The 25,436-nt window shown below is 34.5% G+C and overlaps 1 protein-coding gene across 43 annotated transcripts in view; it reads left to right on the top strand.

Annotated features, from left to right (window-relative positions):
• PTPRD (protein tyrosine phosphatase receptor type D) overlaps positions 1-25,436 on the top strand; it is a 2,207,515-nt gene that overhangs the window by 2,009,582 nt on the left and 172,497 nt on the right. For 20 of the 43 annotated variants that reach the window (XM_043566630.1, XM_043566632.1, XM_043566635.1 and 17 more), the window contains 7 exons: positions 1-60; positions 2,995-3,576; positions 13,088-13,221; positions 15,735-15,879; positions 19,331-19,636; positions 20,531-20,724; positions 22,872-22,898. The exon at positions 1-60 is cut by the window's left edge and continues 210 nt beyond it. In XM_043566630.1, the coding sequence (XP_043422565.1) occupies positions 1-60; positions 2,995-3,576; positions 13,088-13,221; positions 15,735-15,879; positions 19,331-19,636; positions 20,531-20,724; positions 22,872-22,898 (1,448 nt within the window). The remainder of the gene's footprint in view (positions 61-2,994; positions 3,577-13,087; positions 13,222-15,734; positions 15,880-19,330; positions 19,637-20,530; positions 20,725-22,871; positions 22,899-25,436) is intronic. The other 23 variants (XM_043566654.1, XM_043566653.1, XM_043566656.1 and 20 more) reach the window with 4 other exon arrangements.

The following is a 25,436-nucleotide window of genomic DNA, read 5'->3' as shown; positions in this document are numbered from 1 at the left end:
CCTGTGTTGCCATGTCAACACTAGGTGTCATTGAAGCAATAGCACAGATCACTGTCAAAGGTATGCTCAGTGGTTCTTGCTTTGAGGGTCTGGGTATACTCAACTCACCTGACTAATGTCTTCACAAAGTCTATCCTTGGAATTCTAAAAGGAATCAATTCATCATTCAGTATTTCAGATGCCAAAGTCTAATCATATCTATGGTACCATATAGGATACACATGTCTAGCTAGGTAAGCAGATTCTCCATTAAAAGGATTGACAGCCTAAGTATTGATAGTCATCAAAATATTTAACAATAGGCTGGGCCCATGCACTAGCCAGGCAGAATGAGGAATGTTAAATGCAGTCAACCATATTGATAGAACTGATGCATACAGGTTTCATATTAATCCAGAATCCTGGTAAGAGTGACATGATAGATGCGGCGCCTGGGTGGCTCAGTTGGTTAAGCAACTGACTTCGGCTCAGGTCATGATCTCATGGTTTGTGGGTTCGAGCCCCATGCCGGGCTCTGTGCTGACAGCTCCGAGCCTGGAACCTGCTTCAGATTCTGTGTCTCCCTCTCTCTCTGTTCCTCCCCTGCTCATTCTCTGTCTCTCTCTGTCTCTCAAAAATAAATAAACATGAAAAAAAAAAATTTCAAGAGTGACATGATAGAAAAAGCCAAAGAAGTATTAATAAATGCTCAAATCCACGCAGACAAAAGAAAAAGAAAGATAAATAGTTAAATCAATGTGGTCTAATAATAGATGTTTTAAATTTTTGATGGTTCCTATCACAAAAATCAAAATGTAAGGCATTATATTCTATCTTAAATTTATCTCTTACCTTCTGTGCATGAAGTGCTCAAGAAATGTTATTTTCTTTAAATGAGTGCACTAAATATAACTAAAGTTCTATATTCCACAAATATTTTTGAAACAAAGAAAACAGAAGTAAGTGTGTGAGCCACTAATCGGTTTTACCAGTGTTTGTAGAATTCTACAACACTTTTGCAAAAAAGGGAAGACTGAAGATGCCTAGGTTCTTGCAGAAGTCTGGAGCTATTGCAAAAATGAACACAAATTGTCTTTGCTTTCCAGGAAGTATGATCCTAAAAAAAGTAACGCACATGTTATAATTGGTGTCATACCCTCACCAAGAATATATATCAAATATATGCCATATTAAAGCAATAATGCCATGAGAACAAAGATACACATCAGTGTCAACATTTAGTCATTTAAAAATAGTGACATTGTATTGCCTATCCTTAACTGTACTAAGCATACTCACACTTCTCCATACATTATAGACACAAAACCTATACTGTACAGTAAATGTGACAGAAAAACTAATGTCTAAGTATCAGTAAACACAGTTTTAATTAGCAATATTTTCACTTGCCTGAATAATTCAGAAAGACATCTAGGGAAAATTTGGATCATCTACTCTTTTGAAAAATTCCCATCCAGAATATTTAAACAAATATCTTTTTATTATTTTCAGTAAAATCCCTTGGCCAAATATTATCATGCTAGAGTTCTTAGAGTAAAATGCAAACATTGAATCACCTCTCCTATAATAACTATTTCAGCTTTAAATATTTGAAGTATAGTGAAGACCTTCAAGAATTTAAAATCAGGAGTCACATAAACGAAATTCTTGTTCAATTTCTTATCTTTGTTTTCCTGACTTGCCATTCCTTACCCTCCACACCTCAAAAGTAAATAAACATAAGGGTATATCTTGAATGCAAAAAGTAAATCAAAACAAAAAGAGCAACTGGAAGATAGTGACTGACTCATTCATTCAGTTAGGCATTCATTTGCTTAACACTGCTGGGCTTAGGTATTGAGGATAGAGCAATATTCAAGTACAAGTTTACTACTCTTAAAAAGCTGCCATTGTACTTGAGTATTGTACTTTTTGCCTTTATGTTGACAAGGGAAAAGGGTACTAAAAGGCTAATCATCTGAGTGTTATATCCTAAGCTTTTTCCAAAATGTTAGCTAATGGGATTGTCCTTTCTCCCCTACTAAAAATACCTTTCAAAATCATTCTCCAGAGTGATATGCTTAAGTATGAGGTCAGCAGTGTGGATGGCTTGTATTGTTAATCAGTAGCATTTTGAGTGAGGTTCTTCTGCTAAATGTCAAGAATTGGAGCTCTAAAAGATGGATTTAATTGCGAATATTTGCCAGGTAGCTATAATTTCAAGTATTATGGGTATTGAGTATAGAATACATATTATGACCAAAACTGCTTTAAAAAGTTATTTGTGAATGTACTGTAATTTAGTTAAGCATTTTCAAATATTAACTAAAAAAACTGAATTTGAAATTAATCAATTTAAATTTACTATTCTTTCTTAAAACTCTTGGTTAGGTTATATTACTATATGTAAAAAAAATAATAATCTATGCCTTACAACTGGAAAACAATATGGATATTATTCTTCCATAACAATTTAATGCCATTTCAATATATTCCAAATTGTGTTCTTTTCAATGTTGGTATTTAGTTATATCATTTATTTCTTGAAACAAGGGGCTAGTTGGCCAAGGTCATGGTTATAATAATAGTAATAATTGCAACTAATATTTTTTGAGGGTGCTGGATACATTCTAAGAGCATTACTGGAGTAGCTCATTAGTCTTTCCAGCAAACCCATGAAACAGTTCACCAACTGTACCATACAAGTTCAGTGATACAGTTTTTCCTATTTCTCACATGAGAAAACTAAAGCAAAGAAGAGGCTATGCAGTGCACCCAGGATCACATAGCTAATAAGTGATGGACGTGGATACAAGCCCCAAAATACAGTGCTGTAATGTGCTTCTAGTAAAATTTGTCCCCTATGCATCTGTCCTACACATGTAGAAAACTATCTTTTGTTTTAATTTATTCTTCAGTAGATACATAATTCTGTCATTCCAGTAGTAGAGTTTATAGATCTTTTTAACACCTTAGATATGATGGATACTTACTGTCCCTTTTTCTCCCCCTAAGCCTTACCCAAACCTCCAGGAACGCCCGTAGTGACCGAGAGCACAGCCACAAGCATCACATTGACGTGGGACTCTGGGAACCCTGAGCCTGTCTCTTACTACATCATTCAGCATAAACCTAAAAATTCTGAGGAACCTTACAAAGAAATTGATGGGGTGGCGACCACACGCTACAGTGTCGCTGGACTAAGTCCCTACTCGGATTATGAATTCAGGGTTGTTGCTGTTAATAACATTGGGCGGGGACCTCCCAGTGAGCCTGTGCTAACACAGACCTCAGAACAAGCACCATCCAGTGCCCCACGGGATGTCCAGGCGCGGATGTTGAGTTCAACCACCATTTTGGTACAGTGGAAGGAGCCTGAGGAGCCAAATGGACAGATCCAAGGATACAGAGTTTATTATACAATGGATCCCACACAGCATGTCAACAACTGGATGAAGCATAATGTAGCTGACAGCCAAATCACTACTATTGGCAACTTAGTGCCCCAGAAAACATATTCTGTCAAAGTTCTGGCTTTTACCTCAATTGGAGATGGTCCTCTTTCAAGTGACATACAAGTCATCACCCAGACAGGAGGTAAGTCTTGTTTGGATGGGGAGTAGGGAAGGAGGGGAGGAGTTGGTGCCAAGATGTGTGAATGGTGAACAGAGAAAGAACAAAGTGAATGTGAATTTTAATTTTTGAGACTTAGAGTTTCTAAATGAGAGGTTAAGATAAGGCATCTGGAAAGAAACAGGCATGGACACCTGAAAGACTAAATAAAGTTTTAAGTAGAGAGATGCATTTAGCATATTTTTATTTTATTTTTTTATAATTTGTACCTAAACGGCTTGAAGATTTTTCTGCATGAGATAGATGAATGCATCCTCCATGCAGCATTTTGGAAACAGGACTGTGGTGCTTTATAGTAGTGACTCTGATGGAATACTTTTACAAAATTATTTAACTTGTGAAAGATTGGATGGCTCAAGATAAGGTTAAAAATAAAATCATTTGCCAGGGGGTCTTGGACATTTAAATGTCTTATAAATATAAGAAAGGAAGCTACCCGCTAAAAATAATCTCCTAAGGGTTTTTTTTTTCTTTGTATGCCTTCATAGATAGAGAAAGACAGTTATCAAGATCTGAGATCAAACTTTGGGACCTTATTGACTCATTTTATTGGGCATTAGAGTAGACATCAAACTATTTTGTGGAGAAACACTTGGCCCTTTCAGTGGTTTTATTTTCATAAGCAGATATTAAACCTCTCTGGTCTTTGATTCAAAGTGATCAATTTTGCCTTGGCTTGGGAATATGACATAACAGCTGTCTTCTAAAGTTTATTCTTGACCATCTGAGAGCTATTAATTTGGCTTCTTATTGTGCTGATGCCTTATAACTTGTGTCCATCTGAGTGTTTTGGCAGCATGCCATTGGTTTGTTCCCAGACTCTACATAGAAACTATATTTTTGGAGATAGTAGCTATAATCTGTAGGTGTAACTCATTGGTAATCTTGGAAATTATTTTTTTTCAGGTGTCAAAACTAGATAAACCTATGTTTAACCACTGAGTTGTCTTCATGTTTCATGCTTTATGAATCATATGACTCAATGTGTTTACCTATTTTCCCTGGCTACTAGAGATGTCAGAACATATTTATAGCCTGCCTGGCTTTGTTTTATTTTTATTCTGTTATTTGGTTCTCACTGGTTTGTTCATAGATTTATTATTTTCTCTAATAATATGAAAGATAACTAAAATAATACGCTTTATCACAGTTATACCTAAAAACATTCATATGTCTTCCCTACTTGGCTCTTGCAGTTCTTTTGTATTTATTTACTATATTAATATACAGAAAAACACTAGATTATTTTTTCCACATTATTTTTCCTCTCATTGGAATATGTAGAAAACAGAAAAACACTAGATTATTTTTTCCACATTATTTTTCCTCTCATTGGAATATGTAGAAATCTGTGATTCTTGTTCTTTTTGTTAACTAAAGCTGGTCAGCTGTTATGAGATTATTTTTTACTGCACTATTTTAGCAGCTCCATGGCCATTTAGAGATAAAATACACAAGAACATATACCCATGCATCACCTTTAATTTTTCTGATTTTTCAATGGTGATATTTAAAAAAAAATCTCTGGTCTTGGAGTAATGTAACCAGAGTTTGAATGCCAGTCTGTCAGTTTTAGCTCTATAACCTGGGACAAGTTACTTCATTTCTCTGAACGTATTTTCTTGTCTAAAATAATAATGACCTGGGGCACTTACGTGGCTCAGTCGGCTAAGCATTCCACTCTTGATTTCGGCTCAGGTCAGGTGTCACAGTTGTGCATTTGAGCCCTGCACCAGGCTCTATCTACCCTGACAGCATGGAGCCTGCTTGGGATTCTCTCTGTCTCCCTCTCTCTGCCCCTCCCCTCCTTGTGTGCTCATCCTCTGTCTTTCAAAATAAGTAAATAAACTTTAGAAAATAAAATAATAACCACCATATGGAGTTTAGAGGTTGTATTTGGTCTAGGGCTGCTGTAATGAAATACCACAGACTGAGTCGCTTAAACAACAGGAATTTACTGTCTCTCCGTTCTGGAGGCTAAAAGTCTGAGATCAAGATGTCCATAGAATTGGTTCTTTCTGAGAGCTGCGAGGGGGCTTCCAGGTCTCTCTCCTAGCTTCTGGTGCTTTGCTAGCAATCTTGGCTGCTCCTTGCCTTGTAGAGGCATAAACCTGATCTCTGCCAGCATTGTCACATCAAGTTCTCCCTGTGTGTGTGTCTCTGTGTCCAGATTTCCCCTTTGTAAGGATTCTTGTCATATGGATTAGGGCTCAACCTAGTGACCTCACCTTAAACAATTACATCTGCAACAATCTTATTTCCAAATAAGGTCACATTCTGAGGGTTAGAAATTCAACATATGAATTTTGGGGGGATACGCTTCAACCCTTAACAGGGGTATAGATTAGGTAATGGATAGAAACATTATATAACTTAATAAATAATATATAATCATCCTCATAATGAAAACAGTGAACATATGCCAGGCACTTTTCTATGTACTCTTAATGTATCAGTTTTACTACCCAATTAGGTAGATGTGGAATTATCCCACTTGCCAATAAGTGAATTGAGAATTGACGAAGATTTAGGAACTTGTTTTGGGATCATAAGGTTGGTAAGTGGGAAAGCAGAGTTTATTACTATTTTTTATTTTTTGGGGGGAGAAGCAGAATTTAAATCCAGGCACCCTAGCCACTTTAAGGCATTATTACTTTTAAAATAATAATTTGTTTTTTTGATAGTTTTAGTGCCTGCTAGATGTGTGTGCCAACCAGGTGCTCAGTAAATAAATAGAGGCAGGAAACATATATTCACTTACTCCTGTCTTTATTTAAGAATTATATGTAATTTACTTCTTAAATACTTGAGGTGAATATTAGATTATCCCAATGCAAAACTATTTATATGTAAAAATATTTAGATGTAAAAAAATATTTAGATGTTAAAAAAATAAACTTACCTGAAAGTAATGAAAGGAATACTTCCTTTCACAGGTTATTATACTTGATCACTAAATTTGGTTCTAAATTTTCTAACTACAAAATTAAGCAGAAATCTATAATGTTTTATAACTTTTTTTCCTGTTATGAGGAAGATTTAGCTATCTAAGATACCAAATAGTTCCTGAAACTAAATTTCAATCAAAACATCAGAATCCTTGGGAATCATGAGAATCCTTATATTCAGAACACAGAGAAGACAGACAATAATGACTTTGGTCACAATTTTCTGAAATATCTAGACTGATGTTTAAATAGACCATATTTTGGTTTTCTGTGTCCCTAAGGGACATAATATAACATGAGTTACTGTGATCCAGGGACTCTGAACTCTGGATGAATGGGTTACAGATGCATTAGAATAGTCGTTCCCAATGTTTAACTATTTTTACATGATTTCCAAGAACTTTGTGTAATAGTTGTACTTTTCATACCTATTGATTGAGAAGATATGTAATGACATAATGACTAGTGCCTGCCAAGATCAATAGGCTAAGAAAACCTTCCAAAATAGCACAATGATTTGATCTGTTCCCTAGGTTTAATTAACAAAGGCCATTTGATGTTGGTGGACACCTGCCAAATACAGTGATATTAGCTCTAATATAATTAATGCTGAGCTGCTCCTTTTTTTCTTGCTGACTAGCTATTTCTTAGGATCATAGCTGGGCAAAAACATAAAATCATTATGAAATATTATTTTAGAGAGGTTATATAAAACTTAAGGATATTATTTTCACTGCAGTTTTATCTTTCCCAAACCTATGAAAATTTACTGATTTATATGTATGAATCCCTCAAGTATATTTTAATTTCATATGTACAAATATATAAACTTCTATGTCTACTATATCTGAAAGATGCTTGTTATATTTCCTTATCTTTAATTCCCTGGCACTAATAATCCTATTTTTGTTTAAAATCAGACTCTGAAGAAACAGTGTTTAGTAACAAACTGAGTTTAAGAGGAAAGGTATCTATCACTTTTGATCGCATCTAAGATTATTGTTACACATATTGATATAAACAGAGGATTGATATAAATTTATGTATTTCTGATAATATAGAAAATCAAAATATAATCTATTTTATAGTTAATAATATTTCCCCTTAATAGTGATATTCATATAGTTGATAATATTAAGTAATCTTTACATGGTTTTAAATATGAAAATATTTTGCTTAAAATAATTATTTTCTAGAAACACCGATTAATCTTCCAATTTTTTCATAGCTTTAACTCCTTACATTACAGTCACTTGCCACTATATAACCTTGAAAATATGGAGAATGCAGTATATGGCCATTGTCTAGGGAAGAATTTATGTTGTGCTAGAAGATTTCCACTATTAGAATACACATTTTGGAAAGATGACTTTTTATACAGTTTTCTTGTATAGGTAATTATAACAAGAACAAACAGTAATTATACTACATAAAAGAAGTGCAAATAAAACTGTGATAGAGAATGTAGTAAATTATATCTCAAACCTAATACACCAAAATGTTGCCTGATGTTCATGCTACTTGTAGGCTTTCTAAATCTGTTAAATCTTAATGTCTTTTTCTTCTTTTAGAAAACACATCTGACCTCTGATTTTTCTGTGCATTTAATTGATTCTTGGGAAAAGTCTACTGATTTATATGTGTATATCTTAATAGTAGAGGTCTTTCGAAGGAGAAGAATTATGTATATTTACTAAATAAATACTGAGTAGTCACAACTTTAAACTTTTTCAAGAAGCAAATTCTACTCCAAATTCTGGGCATTGTAAAAATGTTATTAAAAAACTATGACATTTAGAGACATTGTGTTTTAGGTTTCCAGAACTTAGTAAATCATGTCATTAATATATGTTAACAGGCCTGAATAAGCAAACTAGAAAAAGACTGATTTCCAATTGCTGAAGTTATGAGCCCAATTTAAATGCTTTCTTAAAATAGTTTCAGCAAAGGAGCTAAAAGGAGTCCAGGAGCTCTTGCCGTAAATACAATTATAATAAAATTTTACTTTTTATTATTGATGTTTAATGACAATTGATAAGATTTGTGCAGGTGTTTGTGTATTAAATACTTATTTTATCAATGATATATTTTTAGCAATTACAAATCAGACTCTGTTTTTTTTTAATTTTTTTTTAACATTTTATTTATTTTTGAGTCAGGGAGAGACAGAGTATGAACAGGGGAGGGTCAGAGAGAGGAAGGCACAGAATCTGAAACAGGCTCCAGTCTCTGCGCTGTCAGCACAGAGCCTGACGCGGGGCTCAAACTCACGGACCGTGAGATCATGACCTGAGCCGAAGTCTGCCGCTCAACCTACTAAGCCACCCAGGCGCCCCCAGACTCTTTGTTTTAAAGTTTGTTTTGTTTTACCACCACTATAATCCTGGCAGCTGCTTTTATTGTTGTTATAATTTATTAAAATGCTAGATACATTTTAAAAGGTGTACCTTATTAAAATACTAGGTATTTTAGCAATGATAGGTTTTCCAGTCTCTGTGATATTTCATGTTTGTGATATGATTAAGTGAAATTGTTGTTTAGCCTTTCAATACATGCTTAACCCTTTTCTTTTTAGAGATATTTCCTAAATTTCCATATTTCCTAATATGATCAGCATTTCAGATGACATAGGGATTTGTCCTTCATTTCTTATTCATTCTCCATTCTCTGTCTTTGAGTTGCTATCTGATATTTAAAATGAAGCATCATAGTGGTACTACTAAAATCCTTTGCATTTATTAATGGGGTTCTAATCTTATTTTAGGGAACTGATAATTCATATTTGTATTTCCTTATGGACATTAAGTAATCAAGAAGAAAATTAAAATGTTGACACCACTTTTACAGAATACAATGATTTCTTAAATATAATTTTAAGGAAAAATTTAAGTTCTATCTCCATTTCCTCTTTCCACATCTAAATTCTATATTTGGTTTATGGTCAGTATTATCACACACACCCCCCCCCCTTTTCATGTAGCATAAGTTTCTGGGTAGGATCTTTTTATTTTCCTAAGAGTTTTTCAGAATCTCAAGAGTTTCCTATAAAATCTTGTTTAGTCAATTGGTGAGGGAAATATACATTACATTGTACATTACAACAAACATTACAAATGTTTGCAAACATTTCAACAAGCATTTTAATGTTTCCTTCTCTCTCTCTCGCTCTGAGAGAGAGAGACTGGACCCACAAGTGCACAAAACAGCAAAAGCATCAATCTCCTGGTGCTGAATACTACCGACTCCTTCAGGTGGGCCAGACACTCTCCCATCAGCCCCAGGCCCCCACCTGGTCTCCGAGACCAGGACTCGGGAGAGAGAGAGAGAGAGAGAGAGAGAGAGAGAGAGAGAGAGAGAGAAGGGAAGGAGGAGGTAGATAACATAAATGTTAATCGACCCTTGGTCACAACATTTGGCATAAAAGGTCTGTCTGACAGAGGATGAGGTGCTCCCTGTGTTTCCAAATAGTACAGAGAAATAAGACCATTTGGAGCCCCCCTAAAATGCTTCTTTATATACATATATTATGATCATTAGGACTACTATGTTTGAGGAATGCAAAAATAAATCCATTAATTTCACAGCTGTTTTCTTTTACTTTGATGCCTCAGTTTCATTGCTGTTGTTTTGACTATGACTAAATGCCTCTGAGGAAGAAATCTCTTTAGGTGAATCTCTAATTCCCAGGGGGGTCTGAGTAGTTACATCCTAAAGGTATTTATGAACATAGAGCCTGATATAATAAAATGTCTCTTAAAGCACTGGCCCGTTTGCTAGATTTTGCCTGTAGATATCATTTCCCCCCTATAGTGTTTTTCAATTAATTTCAATTGGTTCAATTAATTTCAAATGGTTAAAATTGGAAGATTTTACCTAGAATTTGTTATCAACTTCAGTTTTGTTCAGGCAAGTGCACAAAAGAGCAAAAGCATCAGTCTCCTGGTCCTGAATACTACCAACTCCTTCAGGTGGGCCAGACACTCTCCCATCAGCCCCAGGCCCCACCTGGTCTCTGTACTCATTTGCCTGGTGCCTCTAGACATTTGTATTTCTACCATAAGTTTAAAATCTAGTAAATTAAGTTACCCTCCAGACTACTTCAAAAGGACAAAGTAGAAGCAGAGAACCTTGTATATATCATTTGAAGTCATCTGACCATTATTTATTTTATCTAAGAGTAGAATGGACGGTATACCTCTGAAACTTTGAGCCTATTTAATTTACCATTTAGGAGAGGTGTCTTAATAGAATCGGAGGGTCAGATGAAGCTTGTGTTACTAAACAAGGATGAAACATTGAGACCCACTGGGAATCTGTTCAAGACAAATTAAAAGCAAAAACATAAACAGTTTAAGTAAGAAAAAGTTAATTAGATTCCCAAGATGTTTTCAATCAATGTCAGTTCATTATTAGCATTAGGCAGGGAGGAAATACATAACAAGCAATTATTATCCTGAGAGCAGGCCTTCAGTTCTGTCCATGTTTTTAATTCTTGACAAGACCGGGTTCTGGTTTGGCGTAAGTCAGGAGTTATCAAAAGGCTCTTCTTTCCCAGACTTGTAGAAGTTGGGAGAAAGAAAAAAGGAAACAAAAGTAGAGAAAAAGAAGTGAGCACACTTCTCACTGTGTGTGTATTTTTAGGCTAAGAACTCCTTAATCATCTGAATATTAAAATCCAATCATAAATTCCCTCTCTGATTGTTCTTGGCTTCCATTGTTGCTCCTGCCAGTGCTTTTGGTATGTCCCTTTTAGAACTAATGTGTTCTCTGTTTGCTTTGCTATTTTCCTGTTTATTACTTCCCTCTATCCCCCCTTCTCTTGCTTTTGATCTTTTTTAGCTTCTTTTGTCTCCGTTTCTCAGTCTGGATGATTATGTAAGTAAGGTCTCTCACTGGTCAAGTACTTAAAGAGAAAAAAGGAAGAAAAAAAAAACCAGATACGCTGTTTAAAAAGTATGTTCATGGAGGCATCAAATTAATGAGAATCTCAAGGCCTGTGATACAAAAAAAAAAAGAGAAAAGGTTATGAATGCACTTAGTAATATGAAGCACTATTGGCCACTTTATGCATCAGTCCAGACATGAGTGTGTATACTTGCACGTGCAGGTACACACACATGTGCACACACACACACACTCATAGGTTAACAGACCAGGCAGAGGAATAAAATAATAATTGGGGTTCCTGGAAACCATTCTGGTAGATCTGTTTAGACTTTCTCTTTTTAAACAAAAAGCAATTTTTTAGTCGTACTACAAGAGAGATGACTACAAAAGAAAAAGTAATACATTTTATATTTCCAAAGATCTTACTTATGAAAATGATGCTTCAAGTATTATTTAAGAAGTTACAAAGTATATTATTTTTCATGTTTTTCAATGCTTATGACCATTTGCCAAAAACCCTTTAGGCGTTCTTTCCCTCCCAGAATAAAGTATTAGTGTTCTTGCTTTTTTATTAAATATACACAAAATTCTCATGTTTACTTCTGGAAATATGGACCTGGGGTCAACTATAGTGCTTTAAGACATGCCACAGTATCAGGGGTAATGATTCAAATATTTAGTGGCCAGCATGGCATGGCCAACAACCAGTCAGAGCAGACACTGTCCAAGAGCAGTGTAAGGGTAGCTGGGCTAGTGATGCCGCTGAACTACATTAACCTTGTGTACAAGGGATAGAGGACCAATGGGATTTGGTGTTTACCAGGATGTTAACCAGGAGTTGGGGTTAATAAAACATTTGGGTGAAGTGTTTTAAGCTAGATAGAAGTCCTATTCTTTATTACATCTGATACATAGCTCTTCCAAATTGTCTATTCCATGAGTTATATGACTAATATGAGAATTATAGATGACAGCTGTTAAATTACTATTTTTCTGATAATAAACATCTAAACTTTTTGATTTGTGTGGTAATTTGACTCTATCTCACTAGGGACAATATTAAGTTTACATTAGGCCTTGTATGTTAACTCATTTAAAGTCAATTAGGGATTAGAATTATTTGAATGTGATGGGTATTTTGTGTCTTACTTCACCTCTTTTTCAAACTGTGTGTTGGTAAGAAAAAATACTAAGTGATTCTGGTTACCAATAGGTTTTGTTAATGGAGTGAAGGTGGGATTTTATAGACCTAATGGCAATAATTTTGAAAATTAAATGTGGTGCTAGAGAATAAGTTCCCAATTTTAAATAAGAAAAGGTTTTTATGTATTCAGCACTTGTTATGATTTAGACAATATTCCAAGTGCATTATATAAATCATCTCGCTTAGTACAACAATATTATGAAATTAGTTTATTATTCTTGAGATCAAATTCAGAGACTGCTCTATTTTGTATTTTATAATTCTACTATATCTTGAACAGATTTTATACTTCTCAAGGACAAGTACAGTGTGAGCTAGCTCCATTAAGCTGACACATGTGGATATATTTTGAGAGGTATAAGCAGATGCACTAATGGAAGGGTTTATGAATACTCATGGTGATGGTGAGCTCAGTCCTTTGCTTTCCTGTTTTTAGTACCAGGGCAACCACTAAACTTCAAAGCAGAACCTGAGTCTGAAACAAGTATTCTGCTGTCTTGGACACCTCCACGTTCAGATACCATTGCCAACTATGAACTGGTCTACAAAGATGGGGAGCATGGAGAGGAGGTAGGACTGTGCTTCTCACCTTCTGACCATTTACTATACTGGAGCACTACTCTAGTTTGTGTATTTGCTCAAGTTCTGCTGAAAGCTCAGATATCGATAGAGAACTTTGGTGGGTCAGATTTATTCATCAAAAAAAGAACTTGCCTGATAAAAACAGAATATTAATTTCAAGCCTTTGGGAGGATGGAGTGAGGCAAACAACAACAACAAAACAGCTGTTGTTCCTATTTTCAGGTTTCCAAGTTTCTTCTAAAAGTATCTAAAAGAATATAGCCCCTGGGACTCAGGGACTTCCTTTATTTCTCTTCTGCCTTCTCTTCTGCAGTACTTAAGTCACTGCAGATATGTGACTAAGTGAGCTCCAAGGCTTTAGGTGGATGAATTTGTCCAAACTGGTTTCAGATAAAGAGGCCCCATAGCAAATGTTTATTTGTGTGCCAACAGTTATTTGATATTAATGTGAGCACATATAATGTTTGAGTGTGCTATGCAAATAAAATAATTGTGGGTTGCAGAAGGCTGAAAGTTGTTGATAGTTCCTGAAAAGAGGAGAAAATTAGTATAATTAATACATATGGTAACAGATATAGCAAGGGGTTCACATATATTAACTCCTTCAATTCTTACAATGGTGCCATGAGTCAGTCTGTACTTCTAATCAATTTCATGTATAACAAAACAGAAGCAAAGGAAACATTAAACATTTTCCCCCAAATCTCACACTACTGAATGGCAGACCTGATATTTGAAAATCTAGGCAGTCAGGTTCCAGAATCTATTTTTTAAACATTAGCATATACTGCCTCTTGAGTGCACTTTGTATAAATTATATAAATCAGTAGTAAGATACATCTAACATTTTGTTATTGTGAAATCCAATCCAGGAGCATTAGGACAAAAATCTTAGTGAAACTACACGTGACAACTCAATCCACACAACTCATCTTATTATACTGCTTAGCGTTCTTTATCTTAAAAAGATCTTCACAAAGCTAGGTAACCCTAAATCCTAACAGAAATACCTTTTTAAATACATACTAAGTGAAATATTATCAATTAACTTATGGTATATCATTCTGAATGCTATAGTAAATTAATATGTCCCTATAAACTTTTATCTTATTACATCTTTTAGAACTGAGCAGAATTCCCAAAACCAAATTCTAAATGGAATGCTTTTACACTTAGCTAACAAAGCCAATATGAATTAAGCACTCAAAAGGTTGTAATTGAAATGCTGCTATAATTTAAAGGATTTATGTTACTGCAATAAAAAGACCAGCTTTTATTAAGACACACAATTCAATGTTAATTTATTTTATATCCTTACCACTACCCAACTGAAAAACAAAAGAAAACAAAATAACAGCACAGAAGAGTGGAAATCCTTTGAGAATGCTATAGATGTAGATGCTTGAATGTTGGTACACCAACTCTGTTCTACAATTGTTTCTTTGGGGAATCCCTTTTTTTCTTACCATTTGGGAAATCTACAATTTCTAAAAGCTTTTCTATTTGTGAGCCAGAATCCCTTAGGGATGTTTTCTCTAGTTTTATATTTGAATTCCCCTTGAATGATTTCTGTTTGTATGAACGGCAAACTCTATTCAATGAAAAGCCTTAAGATTATTTATGCCAATACTAGATTACATATCAGCGTGTATTTTAAGGCTTACTACAGGCTAATGTTCAATATGAGATTGATTATACATAGCTATATTTTTGCTAAAATGCAAGTCAAATTTTAAACATGAAAAGTAAGAATTATAACATTCAATTAAATAAGCCTTATTTCAAAAGCCCTTTATGATGGTAAAATTTGCAGAAAAGTTTCTGACTTTTTTATGTGTGCTCTATAGCCACAAAGAAAAACAAGTTTTAAAATTGTTTTAAATCAACATAGAATAATGATATGATTTCACATAAATTATCCAGCTTTCTTCAGTAACTAACATCATTTTTATCCCATCAGGACTTTGCCATTTCAGATCTATTTTGTAGCAACCGCATATAACCTGTACACCAGTTTCTGATGATACTTCTGGTCATATTTTCTTTGCTCCTGTTTAGATTCAGAAGGTCATGGGTGATGAGCTAGACATCTCTTCAGGTGAAATTGCACATGTTGGCCATACTCCACCATCAGGGGTGGGTGTCAGTTTCTATTGTGGGCTACATCACAGCAACACATGCACCTTCAATACAACCCATTTATGGGTAGTGCCCTTTCAACCTTCCTTTTATCTGATGCACTTGGTAACTGGATCATCAGAAAGATCTGTGGCTTCCATTATTCCAGTTACCTTATTTGTTGTAGAAATTCACCATTAAAACACTGATATTTTCATTGTATAATTCCCCTGATAGAGTCCTAGATACTCACTGTGGATTCTATTTGTGATATTTTGATGCCTTTCTAACCTCAATAACAGAAATCTGAGGTTCCAGGCAGTGTGATAAAAATGCATGAATCCTAATGGAAATGACCCAGTTCTTCTGTTACTTATCCACAGCAACGAATTACCATCGAGCCAGGGACATCTTACAGACTGCAAGGACTGAAACCAAACAGTTTGTACTACTTCCGTCTGGCTGCACGCTCTCCTCAAGGCCTGGGTGCTTCCACAGCTGAAATATCAGCCAGAACCATGCAGTCAAGTAGGTGTCTCTCTTTGCTTGTTTTCTGTCCTTTTTTTCACTAGCAGGTGTTGCGGCCTTTTATCCCCACCAATAAACAAATCAGCTAATTTATATGTTTGCTAGTCAGTAGTTTCTATGCTAGTAAGCATCCAACTTTGAGGATTACAACCGTGACCTATGTTGGTCTCCAACTTGGTCCAATAGCAGATCCCATTCTCCCACTTCCTAAACTGAAAGAAGTCTGAGAAGTTCAGAGAGCTCCATGAGGAAAATGAAAGTTTTACCAGGCCCTGTATAATGATTTATAAGGCTACAAAGCAAACTTCTGGTTGAGAACACTGCCAAATAATCACAAGAGGGCTTAGCAAACTAAAGAGGCAACAGAGACCGTATTTGTATGTTTTTTAAGTACAGAGGTTTTAATTTTGCTAACAGGTCTTTATTTCACGTATTTGTTTCTACTCAGAGAAAAGCTCAGCTCTTGTGACTAGTTTGTTATTAAGTCCACAAGTAGTACATATGAAAATTTGGAACATTCATAGAAAATCTGTATTTGGACAAATTTAGGAACAATGGAAATCACAAGTACATTTGCAATCCTAAATTGTATTTTATTTCCTCAGGTTCAATTTCTTTTTGGAACTCGTAACCTAAAGCATAGTTATGTTTATCACAATGGGGGTTCATTGTATCCAGGGAAGATTGCTTTGTGTAAAGTATTAATATGGAAGTTTATTTTTGATGGAAAGTTTGGTTACTCATAATAATACAATTGTTTGCTCTTTATTAGTAAGTTTCCATAATTAGTCTATTAAACAACCATTGGGGCGCCTGGGTGGCGCAGTCGGTTAAGCGTCCGACTTCAGCCAGGTCACGATCTCGCGGTCCGTGAGTTCGAGCCCCGCGTCGGGCTCTCGGCTGATGGCTCAGAGCCTGGAGCCTGTTTCCGATTCTGTGTCTCCCTCTCTCTCTGCCCCTCCCCCGTTCATGCTCTGTCTCTCTCTGTCCCAAAAATAAATAAACGTTGGAAAAAAAACAAAAAAAACAAACAAAAAAAAACAACCATTTACCTTGAACAGTTTTATGGAGTTATTCCTTAGGTATTTTTTTATACTTTATATTTTATATGTGATTTTTGATAGTTACATATGCAATAGATATGTGTGATCTCAATACATTGAATTTTGTAAAGTGGATGCTCTGTTGACCTAAATTTTAGGCCTTTCAGCAAAGACGAAATTTACATTTTCTAAAAAATGAATTTTCTTTCACATAGGCAGGTTTTCCATTATTTCATTTTCTTATAGAAATTTAAAATCTTCCAGGGTTTTTTGAAGATAAATATATATTCTCTCTCTTTCTCAAAACATGAGTGTTGGTACAAAAAGTATTAGGGCTCTGTTACTTAATCCATTAGGGATAATAACCTATTCCCATAAAATTCCCTTTCTTTTATAAACTGAAACATTTAAATTAATGCAGTTTTGTATTCTATTCTGAATGCCGAGCAGGCTAATAATTAATATTGTAGAACATAATTCTTAAATTCAGGAATTTAATTACAAAAAAATGTGATATGCTTCAATATTGTATTTTGCCTGGTTTACAAATGTATATATGGATACATACATTCATACACATATATTTAAATATACCGAGCTAGAATAGACATTTTATAACCACGTCAAAAGCTTATCTACTACTCTTTATTTTATTAAAGTAAAAGTTCCAAATAATGCTGAATATATTCTCATGGAATAGGAGGTCTGAAGGTAGCAATGCAGTAAAAACCAAGTCAGCTTTTTAAAAAGAATTACAAATGAGTCTTGCTGTTACATGAATGACTCAATTTATTATGAATACTGATAATGCATATGAAATAGTTTCATAATTTGAAATATAAGAACCTGTAGCCAGAATCAATAAAAATGATAGATATTCTAGTGATTTTGCAAATCTTACTCCAAATGTACAAGATTTTCTTATGAGAATTTCCCTATGATCAGTACAGGGAGCTTTTCATTTTGATTCACTATGATGAAGATCACAAGACATGTAAACTTAAAAAGACAGATAACCCTGTAAACAGTTAGATACACCTGACACTACATAGTATTAAGACCCACAAAGTCTCAGGAAATAACCAAACTCCATATTTAAATACATAAAATTAGAAATGATTTACTGATTCACCTATAAATAATAAGTAAATAAATAAATAAATAAATAAATAAATAAATATATTTTATCCCTCTTATTCTAAGGAATTACATATTATTAACTTCCAAATATTTTTTGATAACATGTGCATTGCTCTTATTGCTTTTTAAATTTTTTCAAGTAATGATATGTTTGGGTAATTTGATGGAAACTAATCACTCATAAAGTGACCATTTTATTTTAGAATGGACAATAAGAAAGTTTCTCTTTTAACTCTTATGTAAACTCTGTGTGAATAACTATGTACAAAATGAAGGAGATTTTGCACATAAGTCATATCTTTTCCAGATGGTTCTCAGGATTTTTTTAAACAATTGTTTTTAATGGCTTTGTTACTGACATTTTATAAGGGATAGATGATTATTATTGATTTTACCAAAATTTGCTGGTGGAATCTAATTCTTTACTAGTAATGATGTCTCAAGAAGAGTTATAATAAATTCTTTTAAAAAGCTGAAAGCTGACGTAGGGTAAGTACAAGTTACAGTAAGAATCAACAAGCCTGACATTGCCCTCGGGTAGGTAAATCTTGGACTATGCATTTTCATCCTTTATTGATTCTGCATGCTCACTGTATATGGGCTACAATCAATGCTAGATTAACACCTTTCATTAAAACTGGTTAGGCTGGCTCCGTTTTTCAGATAGTCAGAGGGAACACTTATATTTGGGCTTTTATTTATTTATTTATTTTTTAATTGGAATTGCTGGAAGGGCATCCAACAATTACTGCAACTTTTTACACTTGAAAACCCTTTCACGAATGAATACTGTACATGAATCACCCTCATTCTAGAATGTAGAAATGAAAGCTTGAAACGGCATCTGTGAAGCATCATCTGACTCTCATGTAATAAATCTTGCCATATTTACAGCTTTTTTAAAGTTGGGTAGTCTGTGCAGTAGGGCTGGGAAATACTGAGGGATTGGTTTAGAAGAAGAATTTAAATTGCAGGTAGGTAATTTTATTTGAGGCTCTATTATCTCAAGGTTTCATGTTCACATATTCCCCCCACCCATTGTTTAACAATTATTTCTGGTCATTTATTCATTTTTTGGTTTATTCATATTACTAAGCCAAGGTACATATACTTAAATTTTTATTTTGAGTTTCAAAGCCTTATTTTCATTTTGTTGCCCTTATTGTTCGTTTATTTATTTTTGCCTTTTCTTTTGTTTTATCATTTTTTTTTTCCAACCACTCCTGCCCTTTCACTCAAACCTTCCTTTAACTCACTACCAAAATAAGAGCCGTCAGCTCCTCCTCAAGACATTAGTTGCACCAGCCCAAGTTCCACTAGTATTTTGGTAAGTTGGCAACCTCCACCAGTGGAAAAACAGAATGGAATTATTACTGAATACTCCATCAAGTACACCTCCGTGGATGGAGAAGATGACAAACCTCACGAGATTTTGGGAATTCCTTCGGACACTACTAAGTACCTTTTGGAACAGCTGGAAAAATGGACTGAGTACCGGATCACTGTGACAGCCCACACAGACGTCGGCCCTGGCCCCGAGAGCTTCTCCGTGTTGATTCGAACTGATGAAGATGGTATGTTGCCTCTGCTACGTCAGTTTGCACCCTTCTGACACAATCTTGGTCTGCTGTCTTTTGATAGGCTAACGGTAATCCGTTTTTTGTTTTTGTTTTTTGTTTTTCTGCTCATCTTTTTTACCCAGCATCGCTATAACTTCGTAGTTTTTGCCAAAGACCTATCTTTGCTGCAGCCTGGGCATTTTCTTTTTTCCCAATCTCCACACAATAATTCGCTTCCCTTTAAAAGAACAGTTTGCTGGTATGACCTTGCAATCCAGGCCGTTCTCTATACTTCCGTCTAAAGTCTTCTGCACTTTTCGTGGCCTTTTTGAATAACTTCTTTTACATTTTGAAGTAAACTTTTCAAAACTGTCTTCTTATCTTCTTGTTGCCTTTTTGTTTTGCATATTTCAGAGACACTGATGCTCGACATTCAGTTTTTGGCATCTTTTGTTTGGAAACCTTTGATACGAGAAAAAAAAGAGAAGAAAACCCATATAATCAAGAATCTTTTTATTCTGCTAAAAAGAAACCTTTAAAAAAACACACACAACAATCAACAACCAGTTTTTGTTATTATTTCAATGCTATTCCTCTTTGTGCTTTAATGCTTTGAGCCTCAAAGCATCTTCCTTGGCTTTTGTACATTTTTTACATGTTTTTCTATTTCTCTGATACTCTTTTTTTCTTCCATTTTTTTTTTTTTTTGGCATCGGTCATGTTTTTTGATCTTTTCTTAAAAGGTAGAGCAGATTGGTTGAGCATTTTCATTGCTTGAAAATGTTTGTATTCCACAAAGGAAACATAGTGTGTCTGCCCATTTTTTTTTTTAAACCTAAGTAAAGAAAATACTCTGACTGGGTGGGACAAGTGCCTATAATTTTCTTTTATCCAATGATGTTGTTCCAGTTCCTAGTGGTCCTCCTCGCAAAGTCGAGGTAGAGGCTGTCAACTCAACATCTGTTAAAGTCTCATGGCGCTCACCTGTGCCCAATAAACAGCATGGCCAGATAAGAGGATACCAGGTGCATTATGTGAGGATGGAAAATGGTGAGCCCAAGGGCCAGCCCATGCTGAAGGATGTGATGCTGGCTGATGCACAGGTAAGCCTCTGAAAATACATACCTATGTTTTTATTTATTTATGATACTTTTATTTTAGTCCATACCTTGAAATGGGCCCTGTTTGTTTGTTTGTTTGTTTATTTTACATTTAAAAAATCCTGTACAAAATTCCAGTTTTTAAAGCACATGATGTGTATTTACCTTCTCAGAGTTGACAGCAAGTGAGGAAGTAAATTATAATAAACTGACACTCAAGCCTAATTAAGAACATGTAACTGTTTTCTTAAAATAAAGATAGTCAACTCTCTATATTGATATCTGAGTTTACCTTTCTGTCTTCAAAAAAATTGAATTGATTTTAATCAAATTAACAGAAAGAATCGTAAGCAGCTATGCTAAAACTACTTGTAACTAAGTTGATCTAATTTCTAAGTGTAGGACTTCTTCTGTTGAAGAATACACATCCTTAATTGAGGAAAGGTATCCAGATAGTATTTTATTTAGTACTTAATCAAACCATGTATTCACAAGTAATTATTTGATTTCCTGGAAAATGAAGATAATGACCATAAAAATTAATTTACAGTTTCCCAGGAAATAAATGAGAATCCTCTATGTTAAGCCAAGTTAAGAAAAGTATGAAGAAGAGTTGAGTATGTGAGAAACTCTATTGATCCTAGAGTGATGGTTTATAATCATGCAGTCACAACTGGCTTTTGTAATCAGTTGTTTAAAGCAGAGCACTAAATGTTTCCATTTTATTTCCGTAAACTAAAGTGTTTCAAAGGATGATACCATAATACATCCACCTGTATTCTACATATTTACCTGAAAAGAAGAGGAAGATTTCAGTTAATAACTTATGCTGGGATTTACATATAATCCACAGATAGCTTACCTATACTGGCTCCAGGAGTGATGGGATGTTATGAATAGATTGCTGTGCTTATCTAGCAAATTGGTCGCTGGGCATGGAAATGGATGGGGTTTGGAAAATTTGAAGTTTATTTCAGTAAAAAATTCCTTCCTTTGTGTGAAAGTGAAGTAGACTGTGAGCCAAGTTGAGAAATACTACGTTAGGTTGCCAAATTTTGCATTCTTGTCTCTGTGCAGACAAGAGAGCAATACATATCCCTGTGGCTATAAGGAAAGCATTGACCTAATGTCTTAATATAATCAATTCACAAAAACACTTACTTAACTAATGGGATCTGGATGAGTGGCTTAATCAGCTCCAAATCCAGTTACATGGTTTTGAAGTCTACTTCTGTAAACTTATATTTTAGATTCATATTCCCTTAGACTCTGGCTGTTGACTTGCTTTTTCTAAATGTTTATGTTGTGCTATCTGTGAAACAGAAAGTACTCACAATCTGAAATTAATAAAGCCATTGTTGCCTATGTTTTCTTTTGTAAGTCTGAAATTATGAAAAAAATTATATGGCCACCATGCTCTGATAGCCTCTTTCATGTCCTAGATATTTTTACATTATAAACCTGTAGTTTTGCCAGTGTTTTCATTTTGGTTATTGAAATTATATGATACAAAATGCCTTAAATGTCAACATTTTTCCCGTCTCTTCTACTTTGTCTTTTATTTGTTAATGTGCTAATTTTGCTTATGTATATATGTTTTTGGTTGTGTTTTTTGGGGGTTTTTTTTTGGGTTTTTTTTGTTTTTTTTGTTTTTTTTTTTTTTTTTTTTGCCTACCTCGTATGCTAACTATTCATTGAAATTCCATTGCACCTTGCAAGACTTCTCTGGGGCTAGAAGATTCCAATATTTTATGAAAGGTGTTAATCTAATTACTGACATAAATTAATTGCATAACATAAGGAAAAAGTCAAAATAAATGTGATAAAGCAGTGTATGATTAGAAACATCAGCTTTACATTATGCCTTAATTGATTCATTCCAATGAACCACACATTGAAAAATATGTATTATCTGATTTTAATGCTATTAATACAAAGCATATTTACTTTTGACCTCTGAATTAGGGGTGAGGGTGACAGCATACATACTTTCTCTTTGGAATTTTGTTGTACACACTGTTCCAATTGCTTATTTTTTCAATTTTTTTTTTTAATCTAAGGAGGGCAACATTGCCTTTTAAGTCTGCAAATTTCTCTTCATTTCTTTTTATTTTGTTTTCCTCTTCCCCAACCTTCTTAATCTCAATCAGTGGGAATTTGATGATACTACTGAACATGTGAGTAATTTTTGGACGCTTTGTCAAAAACAGATTACAAATGCTTGTTTTTTCTACACCTCTCTTTCACTTATGTATGATATGTCATCACAGATTGCTTGGATGCATGAACTAACAAATTATTTTTAAATTATCTTCACTCTATGTTATCCTTTTTATTTAGGCTTTTATTTTGTGAAATTGGCATGTTGCTACTGATTGCCTAAGAAAATCATGAGCTCATGTTGTTTTTATGGCTGCTACTAACTCTGCCTTTTGACACAGTTAGAGGAGGCATGCTTCAAGTGGAGACATCCCAGATGAGAGATATCAAGCTGTTTGATATAGGCCATTCATCTATCCTACCCCAGGGTTACATTTTAGGTGGATAACAATGTAGATCTGGTACTAATTATATTTAGAAATGGCAACTCTCTGTTATACCCACAGAAATTTGAGTAAAATTGAATGAGTCATGCCAAGAAGCAGAAAGTATTTCACTGAGAGAGGAATTTTTAAAAATATTTTGATGACTGGATTATGTTATTTATTGAGAGCTTATTATTATGTAAAGGTTTCCATGGGAGTCATAGGATGTGTCTTTGCCTTCTAAGTGCTTACAGTAGGTGGTTAGGAAGTATGTAAAGTTCAGAAAGGTTTCATAAAATACAACAAAAGCAATGACCTCAAGCAATGTGTAATTAATTAATAAATGAGTGACAGTGTCAGTAAGAGCTGTGAGTTTGGAGGCCATGGACCAAGAAGAGGTCTTAAAATGTAGTTGAGAACTTGAAAGATAAGGATTGAAGAGTGGGAAAATGTGTGTGTGTGTGTATTGGGGAGTTGGAGGTAGAAACATATTTTTTAAAGTACAGGAGAAGCAGTCATTGGGACAGTCAAGAATGTCATATAGTCAATTGATAGTGAGCTTTGCCAATTTAACATGAATGAAGGGATTCAGGCTAGTAAATTAGCTCTAACTATGGCTAAAAAATAACATTCAATATAATGTTGGGAAAACTTGAAGTGTCAAGCTACAGACGTGGCTTTTAACTCTTCAGTACTGGAAAGATATAGAAAATTAAAAATAGAAACAAGAGACAAACTGGTAAGGGTATTCTTTCATTTTATTTATTTATTTATTTATTTATTTATTTATTTATTTATATTTTTTTGCCAAAACACAGGGCTCTTGTTGGGAATGTTGGTAAAATGCTGGTCATTGATTTCATGACCTACTTAAATGGGTTATTACCTGCAGCTTAAAAATGATTTAGTGGATAGATTAAAGAGAAAGAAGAGAGTAAACAGGGACACAAAAACAACTCTTTCACTAAAGCAGTCATGAAATTATAAAAAATCCAACAAAACTGAGACAGCAGAAATGAAAAAAGGGACAGTTTTTGTCACCATTTTAAAAACAAAAACTTGCTGAATAGGAATTTGAGGAAGAAAAAGAGATCAAGGTCAATCATAAGTTTGGCATATGCTCTACCATTCACTAAAGTATAGAAGCAAGGGAGTTTGTTTCTGGAAATGACATTTGAGCTTTAGTTAAGTTGAACTTGAGGGAACAATTGATTGTCAAGGAAAAATGTTCACATATTTACAATGTACATGCCATTGGTGCCCTGATGGGAAATCAAGACAAAATGAATTTAGTATATAGATAGAAAAAATTCTTTAAAATTTGTAAATGTGTTTTTTAGGACTAAAAAGAAACACAGCAGGCCAGTAACTGTTTCAGAACATCTGGGAATGGCAACTTTTAAGGGACAGGGACAAGAAGTTGAATGGAGATGAGTTGGGGGAGACAAAGAGAATGAGGAACTGGCCAGGATATCAGCCACACCACCCCACAGAGGGTATGGAAATCCCTGAGCGAGTATGCACACAGTTTCAAAAAAGAAAATGTAATGCAAGAAATGATGGGATCCAGGCAGATAGAGGTGTGTCCAGCTGTGATTATACCACTGCAGAGGGTTTGACCAATTTCAAATTGCATTACAGTTTATTATCCTGTAACAGTCTGTGTGAGAGGAAGGACATGTGTGGCTAATCTCAATTTTATAAATGAAAAAGACATATATAAGTCTCAGAGCATATAAATTTCTTCCACATATAAATTTGGTGATAGAGGCAAGCCTTGCTTTTTTCTTCCCCTAGCCTTGCCTACATTCAGCAGAAATCCAATAGCATGTGAGAGGGACCTTGGAAGCAATAATGCTGGTGTTTTCCCATTATAATTTTTGGAATACCCATTGTATCTACTGCTACTCTTGGGTGATTCGGATGGTTTTTGTAGTCTCTGTAATGTTAGTGAAACTATTCCAAGGTCCTGAAAATAAAATCTCTCTCCCAAATTTAGCCCATTCATCTGGCAGAATAATTTTTCCAGTGGCTCTTCGGTATATCTGAAATTCTTGAATTTCCACTCTGATGACATTCCTACTATTTCAAGAAAAGAAGACTGTCAAAAACTGTCATATTTGGGATAAGATTCAACAATTGAGTTCTATGATGCCCTTTACAGCCTTATACAGAGAAATCCTCTTGTCT

The sequence above is a fragment of the Prionailurus bengalensis genome, chromosome D4, assembly GCF_016509475.1.
Source record: "Prionailurus bengalensis isolate Pbe53 chromosome D4, Fcat_Pben_1.1_paternal_pri, whole genome shotgun sequence".
NCBI lineage: Eukaryota > Metazoa > Chordata > Mammalia > Carnivora > Felidae > Prionailurus > Prionailurus bengalensis.
Note: the sequence above shows the minus strand (reverse complement) of the source record. Positions and strands in the feature narration are given on the sequence as shown.